The 14,496-nt window shown below is 36.5% G+C and overlaps 1 protein-coding gene across 1 annotated transcript in view; it reads right to left on the bottom strand.

Annotated features, from left to right (window-relative positions):
- Positions 1–14,496, bottom strand: part of WDR70 (WD repeat domain 70) — a 126,373-nt gene that overhangs the window by 7,689 nt on the left and 104,188 nt on the right. The window contains exons 14-17 of the mRNA XM_088534385.1: positions 6,942–7,042; positions 5,508–5,587; positions 2,520–2,636; positions 2,021–2,183 (exon numbers count right to left, since the gene is read on the bottom strand). Of these exons, the coding sequence (XP_088390511.1) occupies positions 2,021–2,183; positions 2,520–2,636; positions 5,508–5,587; positions 6,942–7,042 (461 nt within the window). The remainder of the gene's footprint in view (positions 1–2,020; positions 2,184–2,519; positions 2,637–5,507; positions 5,588–6,941; positions 7,043–14,496) is intronic.

The raw sequence follows: 14,496 nt of genomic DNA, 5'->3' as shown, positions 1-14,496 counted from the left end.
TATTTTTAATAGAATACTTAACTAAAGAGTCACCATGCAGGAAATGTGGAAGAACTGATAAAGAAAGTAACAAAAATAAACACTGCTTTAAAAAAGGAAACATACGGGCTGTATGTTTTTTGTATTTCAAGACAGTATATGCCTTTCCTAATTCTTTAGTGTATTTTATAGTATAGCTAAAAGGACACAATTTCCCTAGGTTTGTATACTGCTCAATATTTTGAACTCCTGATTTCAAGAGGGTCATGGGGGGACACTACTATATATCTACTATATATACTGCATACAATAATATGCACTTATAATTATATGGAGAATATAGATAGTTTATGTCTGTTATTTGTACTTTGCCTATTTTACGGAGTATGTATTTGGAAAAATGTTGCATGATGCTGTATATACAAGGTAAACATGCATGCTTAGCAAAGTCAGATATCAGGTATGTATTTTTCACTGCTTTCTATACTATCCGTGTGCAGGTAAGCAGCTAACAAGACCTGAACAGCTACGGAAGTGCCACTGATGCATACTTGTTAATGTAGACCATCTTTTCTGAAAATTAAGGACATAACACAATTATAAAGTCTCTACATTTCAGTGTTAGTCTGAATGAAATATAGTAATTAAAAAAAAAACACCTTTAAAATGCTTTTTGCATAGGGCACTTCTTAAAGTCAAGTTTCTAAAGCGAGGATAACAGCAGTTTCACTGGCACAAAATTTATCAACTGACAAAGCTGTCAGGGCAGCGTGCTGCTGGCTGCACTCCAGCTCCCCACATACATAGCACCGTCTGGTGTGTAAGCTAATAGTGGTCTGGACTTGCATCCTCCCCACTTCTCAGTCAGCTCTCTTCTTTCTCTGCAGCTACATCTTTTAACAAGAACCAGTAATGAGATCTGCCCACCTGACACAGTAAGCCTTCTGTAATACAGCTATGTTTTAAAACTTTCATGTCTATTACATCGCAGGTGTCAGGGATGAAACCTAATATACAATCAATGGAGTTGCTGAGCCAAAAATACACTAAAGTGTCTGTCTATCTGATGGAATGTGCGATCATATTTACTTTTGAGAATGGAGTGTGGCACATTTTAAATAAAAAAGATACAGGCACTTTCATGTGTAGCAAACATGAATCCCTAAATAATTAAAAATCTGTATTTGGCATCTTCATTATGGCAAGTGTTACAGAAGCAGGCTTTTAAATATTTCTTCTTTTGACTTGATAACAAGGGTGATATTGTGCTACACATCCATTTGATGCATATTACAGCAATGCCATACTTAGAAAGTACTGAATCAGAGTCAGGATAGGTCACTAATACTTTCAAGTTGTTTTGGAACAGCTATTCATGATCTTCATGAGGATGTGGGTCAAGTCAAAACACAAGTGTTCCTACTAGAAACAACTTTGATTATTAACATATTTTCAGGTTCTGGAAACCAGTGATTAGATGTCCATTTACACTGAATTTCTGGTGGAGAAGCTTTTCAGTGCCATTTTTTCAGTATTCGTGTACCTGTATGAATTTAAGCAAGTATCCAGGTGCCGAGGCAGGAAAAAAAATGAAATAAAAAATTTGGAATTTCACAAAATCTTCTAGAATATGCTGTCATAACACGAAGTACTTTGCAGGTTTCACCTCATGATCAGTCAGAACTAGAGGGTGTATATAACATCAGCCAAGCTGACAATCTCAGTCTGCCAATGAGACAGTATCTTATTGATGGGTATGTTGCAATTTCAAAGACTGGTTTGGGCAACATTAATAGATTTAGAAAGTCTTAAAAGTAACTTTCTAGCAGTGACAGATATATTTTTAAAATGCAACTGCCAAATTTTAACAGTTTAATCTACCGGAAGCTCAATCTTCATATGAGAGAATGACATATTGTTGGTTTGCATATTCACAGCAACGATCCAGAAAAGGCAAAGAATAACGTTAAAAATGTGTCTTCTGTTTTTACCAAACACCCACTGGCCTCCAAAAATATTGCTAGTATTTTTGTTTTCTTACTTAGCATATGCTGGAGCCACCCAGTATGGATTCTCCTCCGCTTCCTTTGCATGACGTAAAATAGCCTCTCGAGGGTTGCTATCATCTGTCTTATCCAGTGCAATATTCTTGACTATGTATGATGACAAGGTACCTCCATGAGTTCCAACACGGCCACCACGACCTGCAGTCAAAAATAAAAGTTTAGAGAAATTTATTTAACAACCAAAAGACAAGCAAAATATTGTATTATGTCTGTAACCTTGATCTAATACAATGTAACAGAAAAAAGCCTAATTTAGAGCTACATTCATACAAATGTTTTACTGATTATATAACTAGAAGTGAGTCATTGCAATTATTAATTTATTTTTGGCAATCACTCTAAATTAAGACCAATGTCTTACAGTGCCAAGCTCACGTTATTGTTCCCACCCAAAAATGTGGGAACACAAATCCAAACAAGCGTGGAACCCAGGGCATGCATCAGGCAGGCAGGCAATGTTCATGCCTAGATTACCTGGTCCTGCTACTGGAGGTTCAGGTTTGTGAGATTTCAAGGGATCCAGTCTGTCCTTTTCCAGCTGTTTCCTGGTGCTTCGCTGTCGAGGTTCACGGAACATTGGAAGTGCATGGGCTGAAGAGAAAAGTCACAGTTTAGAGAAAAAAGTGTTAGAGATTCCGTTAGCTTTTTTAAGTTTTAATTGCAAAGGCTAAGACTGTATGTGATCTGTACAATAGGAAAGGTGGCAGAAACAGCCTCCAATTCTTCTGTAGCCAAGCACTAGTATATCTCTTTCCTGATGATTTCTTAAAAGATAAAAGCAGCCAGATTTCCAGTGTTCCCTTTAGGCAGCAGTCTTTCATCTATAATACTGTGTGGATAGTTCACTCATATTTAATTTATTCTGCTGCCACTTGGTTCTCAGCATCACGACTGTGACCACCTGATTGCTCTTTTCCAAACTTTCCACCTTTCTACGGTTTTCTAAGACTCTGTTCTAACAAGAAAGGCAAAACTACAGAAGTAGCCTGAGTCAGAGGGAAGATAAATCCTTTCTATGATTTGAGGCATAATGTTACTCCAAGTAAGGTCATACTCATATATTTTTATTTTAATTATGAGATTAATTTAGGATGGATGACTATCTAACTGGAACAGATTTTATCTAAGTTCTCAGGACCCAATACTCCCATTTATTTATAAAATTGCTACATTATCTTCAATCACTGCAATTTTTCTGTGTGTTATTTCAATATCACTTCTCAGACAAAGGGGAACTGCACAGAAGCACCATGTTCAGAAATAGAGACAGTTCAGGATGAAATTTAGCCCTGTGTGCCAATTGCTGCTATTTCCCCAAATGTGGAAAAGTCTGTAGTGGCGGGCGGAGCAGGACAACAAATGCAAAATCCAAATCACCATAATCTCAAGCACAGGGGAACCGGCTCCCTACTGAATAAAAGCGGACAAGGTGTTGAGGGATCTACTGGCTTAATTTCCTCAGTTTATTTCTGGAAGCCTACCAAATTTATTATACCAAGGGAAGTCATAGCCACATGACAGAGATTGACCTTTGGGAATAAGTGTTTAGATTTTACTTTTGCAGATTGCAAGAAGTATGAAAAACCTGGGACCTCGATTGCTTTGCATAGAGCATCTGAGGTGACTCATGCACAGATCCATGCTCTTCCATATGCAGAGTCAAAGATGTACAAGGGAAATACAAACTGGGTATTCCTGTGTTTTAAAAGTAACATCTAATCCCTTAAGTAATATTCCTGTATTTTAAGCAGCAACTATAGGCAATTCTGAGAGATGTAGCCCCAAAAAAGTCAAAGGATAAGAAAACAAACAAACAAACAAAACCAAAACAAACAAACAAAAAAAGGTTGGGTCAGTTGGGAAAGAACTTCGGAGATCTTTAGTTCTTTCTGTAAGCTTAAAAGAAATGCATCCTTTGAAAAGTGCAACAATCTGAAAAAATCGTAAAGCAAATCCTCACAACTGCTTCACTACCAGCTCTCGAAAATTTTTACTGCATTATTTTATAACAAAGTATCCTTATTTAATTTCAAAATGATGCAGAAAGAATAATTAAATGGGTAAAATTCAATGACAATTTTCCAAAACTACACAAAAATTGGGTCTAAATCTAAATTTGCCCATCTTTGAACGGCATTTATAAATGCCATTAGATTCACTTGGATACACAAGTTCCATCGGATTTTAAGTGGAAAGTATTTTAAAAGTCACAAAACCCAAGCTGCAGTGTAAACATTAACAGCGGCGCACACCAAGTATTTAGATAATAGGCTGTGTGATGATAGAGTCAGGGCTGTAGTAAGGATGGGGTGAGAAGGGCACCCAGAGGAGATAAATATTGCTGATCTTTGCCAGCTGCTACTTCACCCAGTGGTACTACCCAGGAATGGGAAGTGCACATCTGCAGCAGCAGGGCAAGCAGGAGACAGCTGGGGCTGGAAAGGACTCAAGATGGGACCCCAGAACCAAATGCCTTGATATGCGTCTGGTTACTAAGATTACCCAAGCTTTCTCAGTGTAAACTTTTTTGTTTATTATGTTGCCAAACAATTTGCATGTTCAATAAATATTAATTGTTATTTCTAACAGCCCCCAAACTCCCAGAAAACAGGGTTGGATCCAACACTGTAGAAGTGGGAGAAGAAAAGGAAAAAAACCAGGACAGCACAACCTCATGACTACTCTCAGTTCACATGAGGTAGCGACACATAGGGTAGGGCTTAGTGGGAGGGCTGGATCTCAGCTGAGCCCATCACTCTCTTCTTAAATTTGCCCTTAGGAAATGCCAGGTCACTAAACATTTTACAGTAACAACAATAACAATTTCTTATGTATTAGCTAACAGGGATATGAGCTTTTATACAAGAATATTCTGATGGTAGAGAAATATTTTAACTATTTAAAAACTCATATATCTCTGGGCATTTTCTAAATTTTGGAAAAATCATTTGTAATTTGTTCCAGACCTACTCTTACTGTTTTTGATTTTGTCACTCACATTGTTCCCAAGTCACAGAAAGCATCCTAGATCCATATGTACTCTCCCATCTTAGCGAGGACTTGGAGGAAGGGGATGGGGAGAGAAGGAGAGGGAGGAAAAGCTATCTAGCTATCTTAGACTTTTTAGCTTATCTAGATTTTTTTAATCTCTTTTTCTTCAACAAAATGCATAAAAACAGACATCCTAATTGAATACAAACAGCTGTCCCTTCAGGTTTCTACTGCATGAAACTCGCACCAGAATCTAGGAAACAACCATCATTAACACTTTTACAGGACATACTGAATAAATATATGAAGTACTAATATCTTCACAGCACTACTATCTCACAGCAATGCTCAGGGCTTACTGAATTACTGCAGTTTTTTAGAGGGCAGAATATAAGGCTGAATGTTCTGCAAAGCAATGAAACCCGAGAAAGCGCTAAGGATGTTCTTCAAAGATATGTTTGAGTTTCTTACGTGTTATAATGTAATCTTGTGTAAGAGTCTCTGCTTGTCTTTCTTTTCGTTTTGTTTTGACCACACAGAGTTTTGCTCCCCTAGGAGAAAACATACAGCAGTTTAATTGTTCTTTTTATAGCAGAAATAGAAAGCATTTTTTATTCAAGACAAATTTCTCAGCTAAGCTATATAGCACACTAAGCTTCAATGAATGTATCTTTGCATGCCTACACACATGTGAAGGAGGGCATAAAGATTAGCTTATCTGTCATACTGGAGCTTTTAATATGGAAATAAGAGTGGAAGTTTAATTTCACATGTTGTTAGTCCACAGTACACCTAGTGTGTGCACAGAAAACGCCCCTCTCCAAAAGGAGGCAATGAGCATACTCTTACCACTCCTCCTTGGCAGCAAGCGTGGTAGTTATCTGATCACAAGTGTCTGTAACACAGTACTGGGGATGCCAGCTGGTGCTAAGACTGATTTAAACTGGTGGTGGTGTTCCTTCTTACTACAAGTAAAAGGAAACAACCTGGGCACCAAACTCAGCTGGGGCTCTCTCAATCTGTGTTAGGGACTCAGGTCTGCACTCACTTTGCCCTACACGTCTGATGCTTAACCACACTATGGCAGCTCTGCACTGTTAGCATTTTTTGAGTACAGAAGGAAGACTCTACCTTTACAGAGTGTCTCCTCTGAGACACTGTACTGATAAGAAAAACAAGTGCTAATTTATCTCTGGAAAGAGGTCCAAGCAATGATTGGATCAACTCCTCTCATTCCCTAAACTGACAATGAGAAACTTATCTTATTTCTGACTATTTTATGAACCAAAGTTCATTCACATATTGAAGTGTCCAGGTCACAGTAGGCATCCAGAAACTCTGACCTGTAGCATAATAAATCGGTGGATGCTAGTGAAACAAAGGAAAGAATAACTTATTCATGTCACTCAATATATTAACTGTTTCATCTGCTGCTCAAGGAAGCATGTTTCAGGTCTCCAGCTAATCCACGGGCAAAAGGAAGTTAACTGCAAAAGAAGTATTTATATTGTCATTAAGTCTTTTGTTTTCATTCTAGGCTGATAATCGCCTCCTGATGAGCAAACACCTTTCCATTAGACACACAGCTAAAAAACACAGGTGATACAGGTGGCAGGTGCTTTCTTGTATTACCCTCTCAAATTTGCTTTTTAAGAGCAAATTCACAGTCACTGTAGTTTAAACTAATGTTTCTAAACATACTTTTTACTTCAGAAAAAAAATGACATGTAAGATCATAAAATATGACTACATTAAATAGTTATATTTTCTTTTTACAGTAACTACATAGGCAAAGCTCTGCAGAACAATCAATCCTAAATCATTTTATCCTATCTCTCATAATCAGAAAAATCATGGAATCAGCCTAAGGTTGAAGAAAATAAAAGTTCTTAATCATAAAATTACCTTTGGCTTTTGACAGGATCATAGTACACTTTTGCCAATCCATTTCCTGTGCCAACCATGATCTGGTTCAGCTTGGGATGCCAAAGGCAACGCACAACACTCTGAAACAAAGCAAAATATTAATAGCTGTTTATTCATCTAGATCTTGCAATTAAAATTGTCAGCCATATTTTGTCACACTGTACAAGGAACAAGCTTGAACATGTGAATACACAAATGAATAAAAGTTCCTCTCCCAAATAGGACATAGCCTGAAAGGAGGGACAACACGAGGACACAGGCAGATAAGGAAGTAAAAATAGGTGCCAGTGCTCTAGGATCTTCATGGGTATCATGCAAATAAAAAGCTAAAGGTAGACTCAAAAGAGAACAATGAGGTGCTTCAGATTTAGCAATATAGGCCTTCATGACTTTTGCATTTTCCTTCTTAAATCCTAAATTATTTCACCCCGTTCCTTATTTTTAACTATTTTTCCTCTGCTCTCAGACTAAAACTTTCACACAGGGCTGACCTTTAACTCACTGACTACAGAAATGAAAAACAGTTGATCTTCACTCTTGGATCTTTCTTCCCTAAAATGCCCTTAGGAAGTTAGTATTTGAAGTTTATGTCTCACAGCTCCATCACCCTTCTGGTCAGCACAGAAACCAATTTTCAGACATTAAGAGCATTGTTCGGTTGCACACAACACGGTTTTCTGTATGATTGATGGCTGTACTCAATCTGAATCACCACAGTGAGACAGAAGCTCTGTAAGACTATCAAGGCATCTGACTCAAGAGAAGCAAAGGAGTGGTCACAATTTGCCATGCAGGACACAACATCTTACTATGAAAAACATATGTGCATCTGAACAATGGGGGAAAAATAACATATTCTTGAGAGGTATTAACTTTTTAAAGGGATACTCTCCAAGACTGATGTCTTGACAGTGCTTTTGTTAACTTTGTAATAAATGAACCCAGAGCTAGCAGAACGCATCTTCATTTTATTATTTCACTGATTAATGCTGAATCATTTTTCCATCCCTTTTTGCCTAAGCTTACTACTTCACTCTAAAAACAGGTATAGACACTTCTCAAAACAAATTAGTAATTCAATAAAGAATCACTTCCCTTCGTCTATCAAGAAATTATCTACCTATTTTGTTACATAACATAGTACATAATGTCACAAAAAGGAAACCATTAATGTCTTAACAAGGAAAATACAACAAAGCTAAACTATAATTAGGGGTTCCAGTGAAATGTAACTTGGGAGAGGAGAAACATGTGATTTAGAAGTGAATGGCTCTTTATCAAGTCTGTTGACTGCTGGATCACTTTTCCCATTCCTTTTTCTTCCTATTTTTTCCAATGTTATGAGGCACAGAGAATTAAAACTACAATTCTGAAATCCATTCAGACATCATGAATTAGACATTGATTCATCTACAAGAATAACTTTTGTGCAAGCTGTTTATCTGCTTGGCCTTCTTGCTAAAAAAGTGGAAATATTGAGATGACCTTACAAGAATAAGCTGATCGATCTCTACAAGGTATATCCATAAAGTGTTATACCTGCTACATACATATGCACATAAGAGCATGCTACTCACAGGTATTTGATATAGAGACAATTAACAGACAACGATCCTTTTTGAGATAAATAGGAAGTATAAAGAAAAATTGCTGCAATTCATTATTTCCATAATCCCTGATACACGTTACCAAAATAATCTACACATGATTATTAATAAGTTGTTTGCATTAAATAAAGATTACTACAAACTGTTTTGTAATCTTATTATTCAAATGCTATGATAATTCTAGAACACACAAAGCTAATAGCAAATATTGAAGGTCAAAGGTGGGTGGCCTTTTTTTTTAATTTTTATTGTATGCGTTTAGCCAGCCTTTTTAAACTTTATAGTTAATGTGGTTCTCCACTTTCTACTGTCAAGTAAATGTATTTTATAGGATGGTACTGGATACCAGCCAACAAAAACAAAGCCTGAGACAGTGTGGCTCAGCATTGATAGGGATTGCTAAGTTTCTAACTTGTCAAACATGCACAGCACACTTAAAACCACCATGGCATATGCTCCAGAGTAGGCTGAAGAAACTGCCATAAAATGCTGAACTATAAATCTTCTAAAACTGTAAAATACCTTCAGAATATAATTTGTTAAAAACTAAACAACCACAAGATCTCAACATGCAAGTAATTAATTTTATTTAGCTGCTGGCATATAAACCTATTTTACAAGAAATAGTAAAGTCTACTATGGTTGATTTTCAGATTGTTTTTAGAATTAAACAGTATCTTAAAAGAAAAGAAACATACTGAATATCTGAAGTAAATCCTAGAAATCTTTCTCAATAAAATAATCCCAAAGAAGCAAACACTTTAAACAACTAAATGGCAGAGGGATCACTGTAGGATAGGTCTTAACATTGGGAATGGGAGGAGAAATCTTTGTCATGCAAAAAGAGTTAATTCCTAAATACAGCATCCCTGCACAAATAACTTCAATAGTGTTTACACTTAATAAATATACCTACATGATTTACTTTATCAGAAATGCAAAATAACAAAATTCTGGTCACAGAATGTCCTGCTCCCCAGATCTCCATGGCAGAAAGGTGTTCCTGCCAGTTTTCCCAGCCTGACCTACCCACACACATAGATAGATACCTACTGATACAAGATTTAACAGAACTGTAAAATGAGTGAGGTTGGAAGGGATCTCTGGAGATACCTAGCCCTACCCCAAGCTGAAAACAGGGTCAACAACAGGAGTTTGCTCAGGAGATTGTCCAGACCTGTTTAAATAGTCACCTCCAAGGAAGGCTGCTCCACAACCTTTCGAGGCAACCTGCTCCAATGTCTGGCCATCCGCACCACAACAAAAATAGATTTTCCTAAAGTAATAAAGAGAATTTCCTGTGTTTCAGTTTGTGTGTATTGCCTCTTGACTTGTCACTGAGCACCAGAGAGAAGAGTCTGGCTTTATCTTCGTTACATCCCGCTGACCTGCTCACAGTGTTCTTTTGTCTGGTACAAATACCACTGCCTGACATTTTCCGCTTCTCTCAGATGGAAACAGGATTTGTCTTGAATTCTAATTCCAAAATACACTGTGATTTTGTTAGTAATTGGTTTCATTTTAAGAATGGGACTTGAAGTGGAAGCCAGAATGAACCAGATGGTACTTAAGTTTTAACTGCCCCCTGAGACACGAGTTCAGGCTGGAAGTAAGAACCACAGGAGCTAAAAGCAAGCTAAAATCTCTCACTGCACTTACCAAGGTGATTTCATGCTTTATCAGAGAAGCAAAACAGGAGAAGGGAATTAGCTTGACAGGGCTTTAAGGAAACTTAGCACAAAAGACTGGATTAACCATTAGTACTGGCTGTATGGAGATTCAATAGATGCCAGCTTCAAGGCTCAGAAATTTGAACACTAGAACAATAATGAAAAACCTCAATTAACTAATTTTAGATTCGAGCATTCAACACAGAAAGACTTAAACAGTTTCTCATAACAGTTAAAGCTGAAACAAAGGCATGTAGATTCTGAAATCGATAAAATTCCAGGTGCTCTCTCAGAAGGAAAAAAATGTATTTTTGTATATACAAATGATAACACACAGAATGTGTCATCATGCAAGCATCCTTAACACTTAAAGAAATCCAATAATGGCTCGATGTACGGGACAGCACATCTTCAGTATATGTATTCCTAGAAGCCTGTCATAAAAAGTAGTTTCACCTTGGCCACAAGAGACTTTTTGCCCAGCTTTGTGACAATGAGATTAATCTATTTTAAAATAACAAAACTGACCAATACAACATTCACAAAGGACAACTACTCACAATGTTTTAAAAGCTGTTTGGCACTTTTGTTCTTATTTTGTATTACTTAATGTCATCAATTTCTTCAAAAGCTGTCAATCTGAAAAGACTTTGCTAGGGTCTGTTGCATATACAAATGCAACAGTATTGGGAAATACTGTGAAAAGACTGGGAACGTATCTTTGTGAAGTTAGGCATGGATAATGTTAAGAATGTTAACAAAAAGAGAAAAAGTCCAAGTTCATCACCTTTAGTGCCACTACAAAGGACTGTAGCATGCATTGCATGTATTGACAACAGGCCTTTGTCATGATTTTCAGGTTGCAGACATCCTGGAATACTGACTTACGGTGGAATAAAACAACAACAACAACAAACATACACACTTTTAAAGATATCTTTGCTGTAATCTAGAACAAAATGCTTATCTTCCAAAACAATCTCCTAATTAAATAGAAATTACTAGTTGTTTCTGAAACTAGTCATAGCTTTTTCTAAAGGTACACTTGAAATGCTATACTAGCATTTTATAGAAAATATGAGTTACCAGATATATATATTCCTACTTGGGTTTTATATGAAACACTATACTCACTTCAGATTCCTGAATCTTTCAGAATAAATGCCAGTTTTACACACTTTTATCTGCAGTAACTTAGAAGCTTAAAAATGTTAACTTTAACCAGAAAGATAAAAAATACATAGAAAGGTGACAGGCAATCATATCTTTTCTCTCTGAGGTGCCCATCTACCCACATTATTTTCATTTCTGAGACATGTGCAGTCCCTGTTCATATGCAATACTGGGATTCCTATTATATAGGAATATAATAACATAAGCAGAGCTCTTAGTACAAGTAAGCATTACACTACACCAAGTAATTCTTTCTTTTCTTTTTTTTTTTTTTTCCCCTCCTCCAAACTTAATTCTCCTAGTTTTCACATGATCACAGAATGGTTAAAGTTGGAAGGGACCTTTAGAGATCACCTAGTCTAAATCCCCTGCTCAAGCAGGGAAACCTAGAACATGTGGCACAGGGTTGTATCCAGGCAGGTTTGGAAGATCTTCAAAGGAGACAATTCTAACACCCCAAAGGAAAGGCAGCTTATTAGAACAGAAATACCTGCTTTTAACTGGAAAAAGAAAAGGGGCATATATCCTTCCACTAACTGTAATTCTCTTCCCAGTCTCAAAAAATAGCATCTCATCACCGCTTCTCTTTTGCTAGACAATCACACAAATAGCTGTACTGATACTATGCATCTGACTGTGCTTCAACAGGATTAAACAACAGTGTCTTTGAATGTGGAACTAGAGCCTGAATCAGACTTTTCTGCAGCACAGAATGGAACATTTATTCTGCTCTGGAAATATACTCTTGTGTTTAATAGATGAAGTGAAGAATAACTGAAACAGATTTCTCCTCAAGCAAAAGCTAATTACCTCAACTGAAAATGTCCAGAACACTTGGGCTCACACCCCTAGAGAAGAAAACAATGCAGAGAGGGTATTTTACAAGGTCAGCAAGAAAAGATTAAGATGATTTTTTGGATAGAAATGGAAAGTTTACTCATAAGATGAAACCACAAAGCTGGTAATATTATAAAACATGAACTCTGATGTCAAGGATTGAAAGAATTCTACTAAAATTCTGGGTACAAAGATGGTTCAAGACTGCAGCAGTGTATGCAAAATTCAGCTTCCTGGCCCATGCTTCACACAAATGTGAACATCTATGCCTGCAAATATTTTCTTACCACATTCCAGATCTTGAGCAATTGCTTAATTTCATTATATCTTTTGAATCTACCAAAATTTAAGGTTGACAGTTATGTAACAAAATGAGGAGAGCATCTATAGCAATGACATCTTGAAATACTGTTAATCACTAAACTCACACATTCTGTTCTGCCAGAGCATTAGGTAAAATAAAGGTTTGCTGTTTTCTGTTACTCCTATCATTAACATGCTATCTGGCTGGGAGCTGAAGCATTTATCTCTTATTTTTTGCATTTCAGTTGAAAGCTTGACCAGGATCCAACAGAATGCAACTAATTTTAGATGTATATTAACATTCAGGAAACAATCTTCTGTTATCAGCAAAATGACACATACACACATTATTGGCGGGGAGGGATGTATGTGCTACTCCAATGCGATACGGAAGTCATCATTTGTTGCAAGACCAGTGTAATATCAAGTTCCAAAGACTGATATTTTTGGCATAAAGAAGATTCACCATACATTTCTACAGCACTTAACTCAATGGGGCTAACAGTATTTTGTATTGTTACTGCAATACAAGAAGAAAATTAGATGGGGGTCATATTTTAAAGTAATGCTTTACTTTTCTCCCCCTCCTTCAAGAGGTCTTACCACTGCTCAACTTAATCAGGTATTCTTTTCCTTGGAATCAACCTTTTCTCCCTAAAGACAGTTAAGTTTTAAGGTTAAATCTCATAGATTTGTCTTTGAAAATGAACACTTCATATGAAGTGTGTTTTCTGATAATACATGATAACATATGAGCTCTTCAAAAGTTCACAAGTAAAGTTCCTCTGGCCATACAGGATAGAGGACATGTGCTATGGAGGTAAATCTTTTAAATTTTTCTTTCTCTTCAGATACGACCTTTCAGTGTTCACAGATTGTTTTCAGACAGACTCTCATCCTTCTTATAGAGTTTCTCTAGAACTTCAGAATTGATTATTCAGACTGCAGCTAACAGATTTTTAGGCTGAGAAGTTAATCAAATTTATTGCTGCCTCCACGGCTACTAACTGTGCCCTGAAAAAAAAAAAAAAAACAGTTATTATAAAAGCACATACAAACAAAATGTGTAAATTGGGAATATTCTCGCATACAGAAAACTATTGTCAGAGAGTCAAAATCTCTACTTAAGGATGATGAGGAATAAATGACTTTTGTATCATCTCCTACAGGCAACATCCCATTTGTAAAGTGGAAAGAGCAAAAATGATTTCCTTGGAAGTTGTTTGTCATATCATGGCACTTTAATAGTAGAAAAAATATATTGCTAATTAAACATTAATACTGAAAGCGGAAAGCGAACATACAAATCCTAGACTTTCACACATCTCTCCCTAGTGAAGCAAGACTGTACAGTCTGTGATGTTTCTGTGACATGAAGTTTCTATTGATTAAAAATAATTTGATTTTTTTTAATCATTAAAAAATTGCTCATATTTAAATAGTGTTCTGTATTCTTAAAGGGTATTCACTGATGCTTTGACAGCAACGTTTGGAAAAACAGGTTTAAGTGGCAGAGCTTACACTTGACTCTCAGCTAGCACAGTCCTTTTGTAGAGTACACATGCTTTTCTGCTGTGCTATTGTAAATTGTGTACAGCCACAAAATAATAGAAATGAGAGTAAAAGAAACTCACTGTCTCTTATTTTGCTATAGGCAAGGTCAGAGAGAGACAGACAGAATGTTCCAATGCTTTAGCACAAGAGAATTGATATCAATGGAAGGAAGGATTGTAGGTCTTACCTCACCAAATTTAGTATGTCGACACCTCTGTTCTTTAGAAGTCTACTTTTTAAATGTCTAAAATCCCTCACTTCCATTTATAATCAATGCAGAGAAACAAGCATTTTTACAATGGCCTTCATCTAACCTAGTTTAGATATCTATTTTTGGATGAGATAAATCACAGTCTGCATGCGTTTATTTTTCTCTGATGACTAGAAAGG

The sequence above is a fragment of the Tinamus guttatus genome, unplaced genomic scaffold (assembly GCF_059628265.1).
Source record: "Tinamus guttatus ecotype Peru unplaced genomic scaffold, ASM5962826v1 Tinamus_guttatus_pri_ptg000549l, whole genome shotgun sequence".
Taxonomy (NCBI): domain Eukaryota; kingdom Metazoa; phylum Chordata; class Aves; order Tinamiformes; family Tinamidae; genus Tinamus; species Tinamus guttatus.
The sequence above is the reverse complement of the archived record's forward strand: the minus strand, read 5'-3'. Positions and strand labels throughout refer to the sequence as shown.